The sequence below is a fragment of the Equus przewalskii genome, chromosome 26, assembly GCF_037783145.1.
Source record: "Equus przewalskii isolate Varuska chromosome 26, EquPr2, whole genome shotgun sequence".
Taxonomy (NCBI): domain Eukaryota; kingdom Metazoa; phylum Chordata; class Mammalia; order Perissodactyla; family Equidae; genus Equus; species Equus przewalskii.
In genome coordinates this window covers 5,531,292-5,546,042 of record NC_091856.1, presented here as the reverse complement: position 1 = coordinate 5,546,042, position 14,751 = coordinate 5,531,292, and the positions used below count along the sequence as shown (strand labels likewise).

Sequence of the window (14,751 nt, the reverse complement as noted above, 5' to 3'; positions counted from 1 at the left end):
TACAAGTGGAGGAAACGAAAGTTCCAACTCTTAGCCTGAAAATAGACAAAGAGAAGGACTTGGGAATTTGCTATGCCTGTCTCGAACGAACACTAGATTTCATGGATGCCAAATTGTCCTAGTTAACAAGAGAATGTTCTTTACAGAAGAATCTCAGCTAATAAATGTGGAAGAAGTGAAAGAATTAGAAAAATCATCGTTTGGCAACACCATTTGAAATAAAGGACCTAGGCAATGATCAGCAGCGGCTCCGAAAACCATTAGCTGGAAGGCTGAAGGGCACCTGCGAATGGACAGTCCAGGGGGTCCGGGTGCCCACGATCAATCTCATCACTAGAAGCAGGACGACCAGAGGTTACGCGCTCCCGCCACGACGCCATGTGAACACACACCCATGAAGCGTTCTTGCAAAAAGGTAGATCCCGACCCCAGGGAAACCTCCAGACCTCACTTCCATTTTAAAGAAACACGGGGGAGAGAGGCACAGTTTAACAGACACCACAGAGAAACAAGGATAACTCCAAGGGTGAGGCACTCGCCAGACAACTGATGCTGTCTTTGCAACAAGTTAAAGACAGGGCAAAGGGAAACATAAATGGGCAGAGGACTGCCTTAGATTAAAGAGACTTAGGAGGGAAGATGCAGCAGCCAAACGCAACATGTGGACCTTGTCCGGATCCCGAGTGGAACCAGCAACTAAACTACCCCAAGAGAAATCTGAAAAGCTGGGGGAATCTGAATCAGGGTTGGATGTTCCTGTCACCTGCTTAGGTGTGATAAGGTCTCTGGATGTAAAGGACGATGTGCATACTTGATTGAGATGCGTGCTGAAGCGAACAGGAGTGGAACGACATGATGCCCAGGGTTTGCTTGAAAAGAGAAAGACATGGGAGGGTGGAGCAGAGGAGAGGGGATGCAAGAGGGATAAAATCCTGGTAATTCCAGAATCTCGGGGACAGGGTTCATTGTACCATTCTCTCTGCGTTTCTGTATGTTCGAACATTTTCATAATGAAAAACTGACTTTAATGCATTAATATCCTGCTTTGTCTTTATCAGAGACTTGTAGAATGGAACACCAGCACTTCCGATCAACCTGACACAGCAGAGGAGACCTCCCTAAGATGGTGCAGCCCCTGACAGAGGCCGAGGGCGCCGGACATTCTAGCTGGCCTTGTGCCAGAAACACTGCTTTTCGGTTTTGTGACATAACAGCAGGGCCTCTCCTATCCCCACCACCGCCTCTGCAGATCCCTGAGTTGGGAACTATTAAGTGGTCTGGCCACTGAGAGCTGAAGCAAAGTCATAAACTGCTAGTAAAAAACAGGACTCAGAAACACCGAGTGAGCCTTGGTTTCCTCGTCTGTAAAATGGGAGGCTCAGACTCGCCAACTTTGAGATGTCTTCCAGTGCTGACATTCTGGACCTGAGCCCCAGACACTCCTGAGGAGAAGGAGGGACAGCGGATGCAAAGGGGGGAGGCCGGCGGTCCCCACTAAGGGGCCTTTCTTGCCCGGGTTTTGTGGATCAGACCCGGAGGCCAGGAGCCCCCTGCCCAGCGGGCGCCGCTCACCATCCCGAAGCAGCCAGGCCTGTCCTCAGGCACGTGCAGCTCCGGATACACGTTCTCCAGGAACCACCGGAAGTCCTTACACCGCAGCTTCTCACGGAGCTGCTTCCTCTCCGTCACGTCCCCAAAGGGCTCCTGAGAAAGCAACGGAATGGTGAGGCCCTGCAGGTCCCGGTTCTTCCTGTCAAAGCCCCTCTCTCCACCGGCGCTCACTCACTCCATCATCAGACAGCCGAATCCTGGGGCCACGCTGGACCCCAGACCCACGCGCCACTGATGAGCACCTGATCACACACCAGCCAGACGGTGTGCCTTGACATTCTGATTCACTGCTGATACCTGACGCTCACTTTCGAACACATGCAAGGATTCTGGATGTCATCATGGACGAAAACTTTATGTGCTCACCATACGAAAGTCTAAATACACACCTACGATGGTAAGAGCAAAAGGCGGCAGTGACCAATATTTGTGGAAGTTTAGTTTGACAGACAAAGCCAATGATTAAGACCTCCCGACTGTCTAAGTAAAGCAAGCATCTATTTAGCACGGCAAACGTGCAGCCACAGAGCGATCCTGAGCGCCGAGGTATTACTGTCCCTGCACTGTGACGTTGAACTATGAAAACCTGACAAGTTAAATATTTAACAAAATGTAAGGTTAACGAAAAACGTTTCAATAAAATTTCAGATTTCTGTTCATTTTCCCAAAGTTCATTCTTCCAGATTCAGAAGAGATTCTCACCAGGCGGCTGGTGGAAGAGAGGTCTTGGAGCCGACCTTCTTGTCTTGCCAAGCGACCCTCTTAGTTAGGCTAACGCAGGACAAGTGGCGCCCTGTCCTGGGACACGCAGAGGCGCGCGGGAACCTAGGCCTGTATTTCTGCCGGGAGCAATGGTTTAGCATTCCCTAATTCAGTGTTTGCAGCGACTACACAGAACTGCTGCGAATAACAAAAATCCACTGTATAGTATTGTGATAACTGAAGGAATGAAGTCTCCCCATACTTATATCACGAGCACCCAATTTACTCTCTATTTTTGGACGCAGATCTACGACGGTGGGGAGGCCGAATGAGCTGTTTTTGTTGAGATGAGGCCGGATGGAGCGCGGGTGGGCCGGGGAACTCACCAAGCGGGCGTGGGGGTTGCGATGGTAGTAGAGCTCTTTATATCCATCCATCCACACTTCAGCTGCCCGCACACTGTTGGCCAGAGCCTTGCTGCGGGAGTAGGGAGCTTGCTTGGGGAAGACGTGGCCAACGTGGGAGCACGGGTGCGTCTCCAGGGTGCCACCGCATTGCCAAATCTGCACACAGAGCGGGGAGAGACCAGTGCGGGTGAGCGGGGAACGGGTGGCTGATCTACACAGCCTGCAGCGAGGAGTCGGGGCACAGTCAAGATGAGCGCCACCAAGCCATGGCCCTGTGCAGGGCAGGAGGCCGCCTCCCTCGCACACACAGAGCACAGAATGCAGTCAAAGAGCAGGAAAGCAGCCCCAAAGACAAATAAGCCATCGAACTAAGACCCCAAAGTCCATGCACTGAGGCTCATGCACTTGCTCCCAGGAGTGCCCGTTACGACCTCGCTGGGAACCCAGTTACTCTGTAGGTAAAACACAGGCTGTTACCTGGTCTCCTAGCCACAGAAGATAGGAAAGCAGCAAGTAGGAAGAGAGGTTTGGAAGGGGGAAAGGAAGAGCTTCTAGAGGCAGGCAGAGCAGCCTGACACCTAGGGAAGAGGCAGAAAGACCATTAGAAGCCCACCCTGAAACTCAGCGGGCGAGTCACCCGGGGCCATTTCATTGCGGCGCCAACAGCCATGAACACCCCACAGTCCCTGGGATGTATGACCAAGGATACCATCTGGTATTTATAATGTGGGGGTGGGAGTCCTTGGTGGAAGGCCTAAGGCTTGTTTATTTATTCTTTCAAAGCAGGAAACCATGTAAAATATTATTAAAATTTTTAATTTTCTATTAAAAAGGACAAACTGACATAAAGTTTTGATACTTAAAATGCAAGGTTCAGTCAACCAGAAAATCCACTGAAATGCTAGGGGATTCTCAAAGGGGTATCCATGGGTCACGTATAGTCAAATCCATAGGTGGGCTTGTTACAAAAAGCAAATTCCTGGTCCCCGCCATACATCTATTGAATCTGATTTTCTGGAGACTGTGACTATAAGCTGCCTTTTTAATCAGTTTCCCCAACAACTATTATATATGGCAGTTTGCCCTCTCTGGGCCTCAGTGAGAGGCCGCTGTAGCGAGAGAAAGAACCAGGTCACTTGAAGGCCCTTTCCTGACCCAAAGCTATTAAAAGTATATTTTTAAAAATTCACGTTTATAGAACGTGCATGCCATTATTATCTTTCAGGGTCACACAATAAACTGCCAATAAGGAGGGAGAGTCCACCAGGCTCTCACAGCCGATCCCATCATTCCCAGAGAGAGAGAGAGAACAGGTCAAGAACGAGTCCAGAGAGAACAGCGGAACACTTACCCTAAAGGAGAATTCGAGGTTTTCTCCGCCCCAAACTTCCATTCCTGTGTCATAGGACCCCAGATATTCAAAATATTTCTTACTCACGGCAAACAGCCCGCCAGCCATGGTTGGGGACCTAGAAGTGATGCGGGGTCGGTGAGCCGAGGAGTCGAAAGAAAGATTTCTTAGACTCTTAAGATCTGGCAGTAGTGCTCTTTTATTTAGAGAATAGTGTAGCATGGGGACAGGACCCATGGGCAGTTAGATCTTCTGCTGCCGCTTCTGCTGCCCCCGCTGGCATGGGGACAGGACCCACGGGCAGGCAGAGCTCCTGCTGCTGCCTCGAGTTGAGGGTTAGGGCTAAATTTAAGGCATAGGTATATGATTCATCTCTTTACAAGACAAAGGAAAGAACATGAAAAAAAAGTTAAAATGGTATCAGTGCAGGTGGGGTCTGGTCATTGGGTGATCCCATGACTTTTAGACAAGAATCAAATCGAATTAAGTAAAGGTCAGAAGTTACCACCCTAAACCAGTTACAGGAGATTGCCAGACAGCAGCCAACTTAAGTTCTTGCCTTCCCCATTAAGAGTTTCTAGGCATAAGGTCATCTCTCCTCTTCTTCCTGGTACAGAGAGGGAGGCACCTTTTACAGATAGAGATTTACCTTACAAACGTAAATGTGTCCCAACAAGGGCAAGTTCCATTCCCCAGAGCCTCCTTCCCTGTCCCAGTTTATCGAAAGCAATCAGCCCCAAACAATCCCGATGCCAAAGAGACATATCCTGGGGTGGCCAATTTCAGGTCCCTACAAGGTCATCCCCCCTTCCTTCACAAACGCAAATGTCTTTCAAAAGGGCAAGCAAAATTCCAGTCCTCGGAGCCTGCTTCTCATCTGCAGTTTTAAAAGTAACCAGCCTAAAAATCCTCATCATAAACCATTTTAAAATTAAGCAGCCTAAAAATCCTCATCAGAAGGAAGTGACATCCATATGGCAAGGTAAGCAGCAGGAAGCATCGCAGTCAGTTGAACTCCTTTCCCACCACAAGCCCTGGGGTCCAGCCGGACACCTCCAGGCAACCCCTGAGTTCAGCTGGACCTAGGGGCAAAGACACTCCCCGCCCTGGGGAAGCGCACAAGCACAGAACTCTGTCTGTGATCAGTGTGTTACCCAAGGTCAAACAGGGCCCTGGGGAACACACAGGGCGTGGGGCAGGGGGCAGGGCTCAGTTTCCCAGAGGAGGTGAGGTCTGCAGAACAAGGGGGAGTCAGCCCAGAAAAGGAGTGGAATGGGTCTCGGAGAAGACACCAGCATGAGCAAGGCCCTAGGGTGAGAGAAACTCTTGTAGTTTCAGAAGCATCGACAACAAGGAGCTATGAGAAGAGAAACCCCGTTCCCCAAGAGGGTAGAGAGCGCCAGACGGTGGGGCCCTGTTCAGGCGGTCACAGCACAAGGACTCACAGACGCCCTCTAGAGGCCGGTAAGCAGAAGGCGGCACATGGCAGCTCTGGCATCTTGAAGCTCCCCAAGGGCCCTCTGCCCTCCCTCTGGGACCTGCAAGGCCAGCTCTGGCTGCTCCTTCAGCCTGCCCTGCTTCCTCCCTCCCAGGTTCCTCTGGAGGCCAGCGCTGGCTTCAGAAACGGCCCAAGGCTTTCGTCCCAGCCCAGCAGAAAGCTGGGAGGTCAACACACCACGGAGAGGCAGACGCAAAAAAATAAACTCAGGAATGAGAAATCTATAATATTAAGAGCCCAACGGTTTAAAATCTTAAGATCCTGCAGCAGCACTTCTGGGCCTCGACAACGGGCTGGCTTTCCCTGCACTGCAAACTCGAGGTCGGCTGAGAAAAAGAACGATTTCTCGTGGAACAGAAAGTTCCAGACCCCAAAGCGCTCTCCCTTGTGCTCATCCTAAAAGTCTGGGAAACAGGCAGGGTGGATATGCGGGTACCGATTTCAAGGGTGAGGAATCTGAGGCTCAGGGATATTATGGGATGGGAGGATAGCTTCCCACAACATCCCTGAGCATGTGTTTGGGGAGCGGGAGCAATGGGAGCTCATGTCAGCATCACAAGCCGCATATGTGACCCTGGATAAAATCCTTCCTACTCTGTGCCTCAGTTTCCAAACATGTGCAGTGAGGGGTTGGGCAGGATGCTCCCTCAGGGCTCCTAGAGAAGCCTGCACGTCATCCTCAATTCCTCCTTTCCCTATTCCCATTCAATTTCTCCCAATTCTCCCATCGCAACATTCTCTCCATCCCCTGCAGCATCATTCTGACCTGGAGGACTGGAAGGACTCCTAAGATGCCCTGGCCTCCAGCCCTGCCCCCCCACGCCCCTCCCCACATGGCACCCAGCACACTCTTTAAAGAATGCAACAGGCAAAGCTCACTTCCAGCTCAACCCCTTCAGTGGCTTCTCCCCTCTCGGGGTAAAGTCCGAACCCTTTCGTTGGCCTTTAGGCTGGCTATGACTTGGTCCTGCTCATGTCTCCAGCCCCATCTCTCAACACTGTCTCCACAGTCATCCCACTCCAGCCAGCAGTGGGTCATCACCAGGTCAGAACTCGGTGGAAGGATTCAGAAACCCAACTGCCAAACGTGGGCGCAGATCTAAGACACCATTTCAACACAGCAGCAATAAAGCGGAAGTCTGACCTCCACCTGCCTGACTCCCACACCTGTCTCCCATTTGCTCCTGAACTTGGAAGGGGAGGAAGAAGCCAGACTATTGCTTCAGCACCTCATGAATGAGAGCTACTGAACCTCCTGTGGATCACTCGACTCAGACCCACTGGCCAAAGCCGGCTCCTCCACCCCCAGGTCCACTTACTCCCTCATTCCAGGGGCCTGACCGTGGGTCCTCAAAATGTTAAACATGGAATTACCACAGGCCTCAGCAATCCCATTCCTGGGTACACACCCCAAAGAACTGAAAACAGGGACTCGAACAGATAATATAAACCAATATATTATATAATATATATATAATTATATATAATAAACACCAATATTCACGGCAGCATTATCTACAATAACCAACTGGTGGAAACAACCCAAGCATCCATCAACAGATGAACAGATAAAATGTGGAATGTATATACAATGGAATATTATTCAGTCAAAAGAGGAATGTGGTTCTTGAGGAACCTTGAAAACATGTTAAGTGAAAGAAGCCAGACACAAAAAAGGACAAATATTGTGTGACTCCACTTACACAAGGTATCGAGAACAGGGAAATTCATGGCGACAGAAAGTGGAATGGAAGCTGCCAGGAGTTGGAGGAGGGGAGGAAGCGGGGGTCATTGCTTAATGGGTTTGAGTTTCTGCAAAGGATCATGGAAAAGTTCTGGAAATATGTAGAGGTGATGGTTGCATAATATTGTGACCACGCTTGATGCCGCTGAATTGTACACTTAAAAAGGGTTAAAAGTACAAAAGAAACTAGGATCAAAACAAAAAGACAATCCACCAATTGGGAGAAAATATTCGCAAATCATATATCTGACAAAGGGTTAATCTCCAAAATATATAAAGAACTCACATAGCTGAACTACAAAAGAACAACCTGATCAGAAAAGGATAGGGCAGAGGATATGAACAGATGTTTTTCTGAAGAAGATATACAGACAGCCAATAGGCACATGAAAAGAGGATCAACATCACTAATCATCAGGGAAATGCAAATCAAAACTACACTAACATACCATCTTACACCCATTAACATGGCTATAATCACCAACACAAAAAATAATAAATGTTGGAGAGGGTTTGGAGAGAAGGGAACCCTCATACACTGCCAGTGGGAACGCAAACTGGTGCAGCCACTATGGAAAACAGTATGAAGATTCCTCAAAAAACTAAAAATAGAGCTACCATATGACCCAGCTATCCTACTACTGGGTATCTACCCAAACAACTTGAAATCAACAATTCAAAGAGACTTACGCACCCCTATGTTCATTGCAGCACTATTCACAATAGCCAAGACGTGGAAGCAATCCAAGTGTCAGTCGACCGATGAGTGGATAAAGAAGATGTGGTCTATATATACAATGAAATACTACTCAGCCATAAAAAAGACAAAATCATCCCATTTGCAACAACATGGATGGACCTGGAGGGAATTATGCTAAGCAAAATAAGCCAGACTGAGAAAGACAACACCATATGATTTCACTCATATGTGAAATATGAACAAACACATGGAAAGAGAAAACAGTTCAGTGGTTATTAGGGGAAGGGGGTGGGGGCTGGGCACAGGGGGTGAAGGGGAGCACTTATGTGGTAACGGACAAGAAATAATGTACAACTGAAATTTCATAATGATGTAAACTATTATGAATTCATTAAAAAATCTACAAAAAAATGGTTAAAATGGTAAATTTTATGTTATGCATATTGTACCACAATTTTTAAAGTAAATAAACATATATACACCAACATAAAATCCATGTGGGTAGCAGTGATTTTTAATAAAAATAAAGAAACGCTCTGGAAAAGAAAGGGGGAGAGGGGCAACAGCTGACATCCCTCCCAAGGGTCCTCCCTGTCGTGCTGACCAGACACAACGAGACACACGCAAAGAAACAACCCCTGACCTGATAACGTCGGTGGGGGACCGCATCCGCAGCCTCTCCCTCTCAGGAACCACGTGCCACGTGAACACCAGCCTCCAGTCGAAACCCCCGATCTGGGGCTCCCCGGAGTTCCCCAGGTACTCAAAGGTGTTCCAGTCGATGACATCGATGACAGGGCACACCACCGCTGACTCCTCCTCGTGGATCCTGCAAACACCAGGACACTCATCTCTCTATGTGGACGGGCAGCAAGAGGACAGTTAGGAAATTTGGGGATGAACTCCCGTCACCTTTCCACTAGGAAGGAGGGACGCCCGTGTGAGAAAGGCCTGCATCTCTTACTCCAGGTGTCTGCAGCCATGTCAGGTCCTGGCAGGTGACCATGATGGCAGATGCTCAGGGGCAGGCGGGAGAGCGGAGGAAGGATTCTGGTCTTTATGAGAAGTCTCACAGCTTTAATATTCTGAATCTATCCTTAGATATTCTGGCTAAACCTGAATCCCTCTATGGAAGTCAAGACAAGTAAAAATCAAAGGTAACTTTTAAAACAGAAAGCAGATTTTCACTTTCTCAAGATTACAAGAAGTTTCTTCATTTAATCACGATGAAACATCTTCAAGTCAAGAAGTAATGATCTCCCTATGAACAGAGATGCACGCGCACCAAAGGGTCAGCTTTGGAGTTAGAATAGAAACTCTAATCCAGCCCTTGTTCGCTGTGTGACATCAGCTGAGTGACCTAACCTCTCAGAGCCTGCTGCCTCACGGGTAACGCTGGAACAATATCATTTACTCACAGGATCAAGTTGAGGACTCCCCGAGGGAATGTTTGTAAGGCGGCTGCAGAGAACCTGCAACTACTGCCATTCTTTCCTTTGAGTCTTTACTCTGGTGAATACCACACACGGTGCCAACACTCCTGCTTCCTGCTATAGGCACCAGCCTGTGCGTGTGCGTCAGCTCCTTTCTCCACAAACAGGACCGCAAGCCAATCGTCCTTCAGCACGCTTCCAGAGCATGTTTTCTGGCATGTGACAGCACGCCAGGAAAGAAGGATGAACTGGACCACATATGAACAATGGATTTCTCTGGGTTACATTTTGGGGGCTTTTATCTGTGATTTTAGACCAAAAAATCCTTACAGTCACACAGAATAATGGTGTGAAGAAACAGAGGTCAACCACACTTGAGCTCCAACTGTCCTTACAACAACACAAGAAAGTGAGAGGGGCATTATCAACACCACGCTGAGGTCAAAGGACAATCCCAGGGGAGACTGCACCGCTCAGGACAGACTGAACCTGCGAGGTCACTAAACTGAGGAAGCTGCAGACGGGGTATCCCCCACACCCCATTCTTTCAATGAATTGAGGGCATTACTAAAAGGGTGGAGAGGGCCAACAGCACACCTGCTGGGCAGCTTCCAGACGCTGCACGGCCGCTGGCAGAGACCCCAGGAACTTGTGACTTGCAATCAAGCTGGCTGCAACCGCGGGTAGCCTAATTTTTACAAGGAAGGGAAAATGGGGAGGAGCTCACGCAGGAGTACAGGGCTCAGAATCAGCGTGCCCCATGGGGGCGCTACTGGCATCTGGGGCAGCCCCACTCTTTGCTGTGCAGGGCCGAACGGCTGGCTGCAGGAGTTGTGGTACCCCTGGGGCCCGGCTCACAGAACGCCAGGAGTGCGACCTGTGTGACATGGCAATCAAGAGCATCTTCCATTTCCACAAGGCCCTGGGGGTGAGGGGTTACTGCTCCTGGTTGGGACCACCTAAGGGACAGTCTGGACTCCAGGGTGTCCCAACTCTGGGGCACACCTAAGTCCCTTGGGAGCTTTTGAAACTCCAGGAGCCCAGGCCCCACCCCCAGAGATTCAGATCCAAATGATCTTCTGTGGGACCAGGGGTCAGTACGTTTAAAAGTTCCCCAGATGTTTGGGGGCAACCAGGGCAGAGACTCCATCTGTCTACAGGCATGGAGCAAGGACTTGTCTATGGAGCAAAGACTTGTCTATGGGAGGGGAGGGCTACCTTGCTCTCCCCAAAGGGTGGGCTGGAGTGGAATTCTAGGTGGCATTAGCCTAGAGGTGGCCATGTGCATGCCCAGTGGGGGAAGGAATGAAGGGCAAACCCACTGGTCCAGGTTCCAGAGGGAGCACTGGGCTGTGAGCACGTTCTAAATAATCTCAGACCCCATCACAAGCCTGCAGAACTCTGAGTACTTGCTGGTGAGAAGCTCGTTAGAGCTGAGGAGGAGAAAGAAGCAGCGATGGCACTGACAGGGGACAAGGACCTGGGACAGCTTGGCCTCACCCAGGAAGGGAGGTGAGTGCGTCCCCAGCTCTTCCAGATAGACCCCGGCAACCAAAGTGCGAGAGGGTGTGGGGAAGTGGTCTGCCAGCTGCAGAGACCCTGATCTCCCAGCCAAACAGAGACCCGTCCCCCCCGCAAGCCCTTCCCCTCCCACCCGGAGAAGCTCCAGGCTGGCCAGCCCAGCGCTTGCCGGCTTGACACCGAACCAGGAGAACAGCAGAGAGAGGGAGGGGAAGAGGACAGAAGTCGGTGGTTGGGGCAGGTTGGGAGGGTTGGTGTGAGAGGCCGTGGGACAGCAGGGGACGTGGCCTCGAAGAGAGGGCTGCATTATGACTTCTCATGACTCCACAAAAAAATATATATATTAGAAACTATATCTTCTGATTATACTGGCACAAAGACAAACACAATCCAGGCCAGAGTCATTGTTAAATAGTTACTATTATGAAGTTCATTTTCTTCCTTCTGATTGTAAGAGAAATTAACATAACATTTTATGAGTCCCTTCAAGTTTCATGGGCACGAGGCGTTGTAGGTGCTGGTGGAATGGATGAGTCAGCCCTGCTTGAAGGAAATACACCAAACATATACTCTCTAGGAGTGGCATTCCATATGACTGACACTTTCTTCCTTGGTTGATCATCCTTTCTAAGTTTTCTATAACGTGTGCTAAGTAATAACAAAAGCACTCATCTCGGGCCTCCTAGGTGCTGGCGTGTTCTCCGCACTGTCCGTGCCCTGAATCGTCTAACGGCCTCCACAGTGAGGCAGGGACTGTCACCATGCGGGAGACAGGGCACTTGCCGGAGGAGCAGCTGAGCCCAGGCGCGCGCCTCTCACACCAGGGTGAGCAGTTTCCTTCTGCTTCTGTGCAATGTCGGGACGCTGCCCACACCCTCGGCTCCCTCACCTCTGCAGCAGCGGCTCCAGCCACCCCTCGTGGCACTCGCAGTGGCAGTCCAGGAAGGTCAGCACGTCGCCCTTCGCCGCGGAAGCCCCCAGCAGCCGGGCGCGCACCAGGCCCTCCCTCTTGTTGGCGCGGATCAGGCGCACCTTGGGCAGCCGGGACAGCTCACTGGCCAGGCGCTCCTTCAGGTGCTCTGGGGAGGCAAGGGGGACCAGGTCACTGCCACATATCCCTTCCAGGGCCTCCCTGTCCCGAAGAGAAGACCAAACAGACACGAGCCTCCTTTGCTCTGCACCCGGGATGTCCTCACCTCACCCAGAACCAAGGCTGGATGCTGCTCGAAGGCCGGGGGAGGCCAGGGCGGAGGCCGTCCAGAACCACCAAATGCTCCCCATCCAAACGCACGCACAGTGAACTGTATGCATGTGCATATATACAAAAGTTCAGTGAAGATCTATTCATCTTTCTTTTTTAAAGACTGGCATCTGAGCTAACACCTGTTGCCAATCTTCTTTTTCTTTTTTCTTCTCCCCAAAGCCTGCCAGTACACAGCTGTATATCCTAGTCATAGGCCCTTCTAGCTCTGCCATGTGGGACGCCGCCTCAGCATGGCCTGATGAGAAGCAACAGGTCCGCGCCCGGGATCTGAACCAGTGAAACCCTGGGCCGCTGAAGGGGAGCACGCAAACTTAACCACTCGGCCACAGGACCGGCCCCTCATCTTTATATATCTCAATAAAGCTGTTACCAAAAACATACTTTATGCCTTGACTTGTGAACATTTAAAAATAAAAAGCACAAGAACCGTTCAATCACACTTTTTAGGAAAAATTGTGTTAATATAAATTTCTTTAATTTATGTTAATTATGTAAAACTTGATTATAAATGTTCCATTCATATGGAATTATGTTAATATAAATTTTATTTATAATTATGTTCATGTAACTTCTCTCGGGAGCACCTTTCAGTTACATAGTGAGAGTAGTAATAATAACAGTAGCTAACAGTAGAGGGAATGTGCTCACTACTGTCCAAGTGATTTATACTCAACTCACGTGAGTCCTAACAATCCTGTGAGGCAGGTACCACCAATGTGTCCACGTTACAGATGAGAACACTGAGGCCAGAGAGGAGAAGTCACCTGGCAAGGTCAAGGTCCCAGAGCAAGGGAGCTGAGGGCCATGACGTGAACCAGGCACTCGGGCTGAGTCTGCAGGCTTACCACTGCCTCCCAGAGCTCGCTTGTGCAACTTCTTATCCTCGTTAAACAAATCCAAAACCCACCAGGAGGACGCGCTTATCCCATTTTGCAGAAGAGGAAATGAGGCCGTAAGAGTTGAAAGGCCGTGCCCACAGCTAGGGCTGGCCCAGGACTCCTGACTCCACACATAGGCTCCGGGACTGGAGGCCTCCAGGGGTCAGGTGGAGGGGGGGTGGGAACCCCTCAGGCAAAATAAAGAACGAGAGAGTCCCCACATCAATGTGGGCTTTGTCTCGAATTCCTCCATCTTCAGTGAAAGGGGAAATTTTGTAAAATGTTCTAGGTTGCTTCAGTTTGTGAAAATGTTTCCCTAAATATCCTCAACACACACACACAAAAAACTCGGTTGATTTTTTTCCAATCCTAAATATAATTGCAAATAAGCTGATGGCAGGACTAAAGGAGGCGACTTCCCAAGCAAAGCTCATCAGCAGCAGCGCCCAGGGAGCACGGAGCCCCCCCTGCACTTGTCCGGATCTGCTGGGTGTTAATTTTCCATCTGCCTGGACTCTTCCCGCCCCCTGGGAGGGGCTGACCCCTTCACGAGCTCAGGGACACGGCAGAGAGGGTGGGAGGAGGGGGCAGCGCAGGACTCACCTCCACCACAGGGGGATGGGGACCCGCCCGCTTTACCAGTCACCACGATGCGGGGAGGCCTGGCCCCACTGTGCGTCTCATTCTCGAGAACTGAGCCGGGCTGGAAGGGGTCCTACTGTATTCCTGCCTGCCGAGGAGCCACTGAACCCCACAAGGAGAAAAGAGCTGATCTGATACTTGCTTCTGAATAAATACATTTCTGAAATGTTCCCGCACTTTACAGTTTAGATATTTCATAAAGATGGAAGTTGTCATTCAACAAACACGAGGCACTGCCGAGCTTTCGTGGCCTCGATCTCACTTAATCCTCCCAACGACCCTATGAGGTGGGAACCATCACTATCCCATCTGACCAGGGCTGAAGCCAAGGTCGAAACCGGCCAAGCTCTGCCCAAGGCTGTGTAGCTTCCAGGTGTTGGAGCTGGGATTCGAGCCCGCAGTGTGACAGGGGTCCAGCGTCTACACAGACTTACAGCGCCCTGGGAGGGGAGGACAAAAGGGAACGGAGATGAGAGTCTAGGACGCGCTGCGGCCACGTGAGGCTCCGTCCTGTATGAGATCTCATTTATTCCTCACAACTCTGAGACGGTGGACAAACCCGCTCACAGGGGAGACACGGAGGCTCAGAGGAGACGAGAGATCCACCCAGGGTGCCATGAAGGGTTCACCGTAAAGCTCACCTCAGACCCAGGTGCCCTCACCCCAGAACTCAGGGCCTAGCTGGCTACACTCGGCCTCAAACCCCAGCCTGGCTCGCCCGCTGTCACGGAGAATGTTAACTGTCCCCTCAAACTCACTCTCCCGGGATTTTCAGCTGAGCACATGGCCACCTACGACACGGACTACATTTCCCAGCCCCCTTGCAGGTAGGTGTGGCCAGATGACCCTGTTCTGCTCAATGGGACGTGAAGGCAACTTCCAAGGGTGGCTCCCCAGCCCCTGGACACTCCTCTGCTGACAGGAGCGAGCAGGAGGCGAAGCAGCAGCCTGGGGCATGACACCCTGGAGGCGGTGTAGACAGGCCAAGGAGCTGGCGCCG

The 14,751-nt window shown here is 50.6% G+C and overlaps 1 protein-coding gene across 1 annotated transcript in view; it reads right to left on the bottom strand.

The window, feature by feature from the left end:
• GALNT12 (polypeptide N-acetylgalactosaminyltransferase 12) overlaps nt 1–14,751 on the bottom strand; it is a 36,528-nt gene that overhangs the window by 7,803 nt on the left and 13,974 nt on the right. Inside the window, exons 3-7 of the mRNA XM_008526699.2 lie at nt 11,857–12,046; nt 8,657–8,842; nt 4,072–4,189; nt 2,700–2,876; nt 1,573–1,704 (exon numbers count right to left, since the gene is read on the bottom strand). Coding sequence (XP_008524921.2) covers nt 1,573–1,704; nt 2,700–2,876; nt 4,072–4,189; nt 8,657–8,842; nt 11,857–12,046 — 803 coding nt within the window. The remainder of the gene's footprint in view (nt 1–1,572; nt 1,705–2,699; nt 2,877–4,071; nt 4,190–8,656; nt 8,843–11,856; nt 12,047–14,751) is intronic.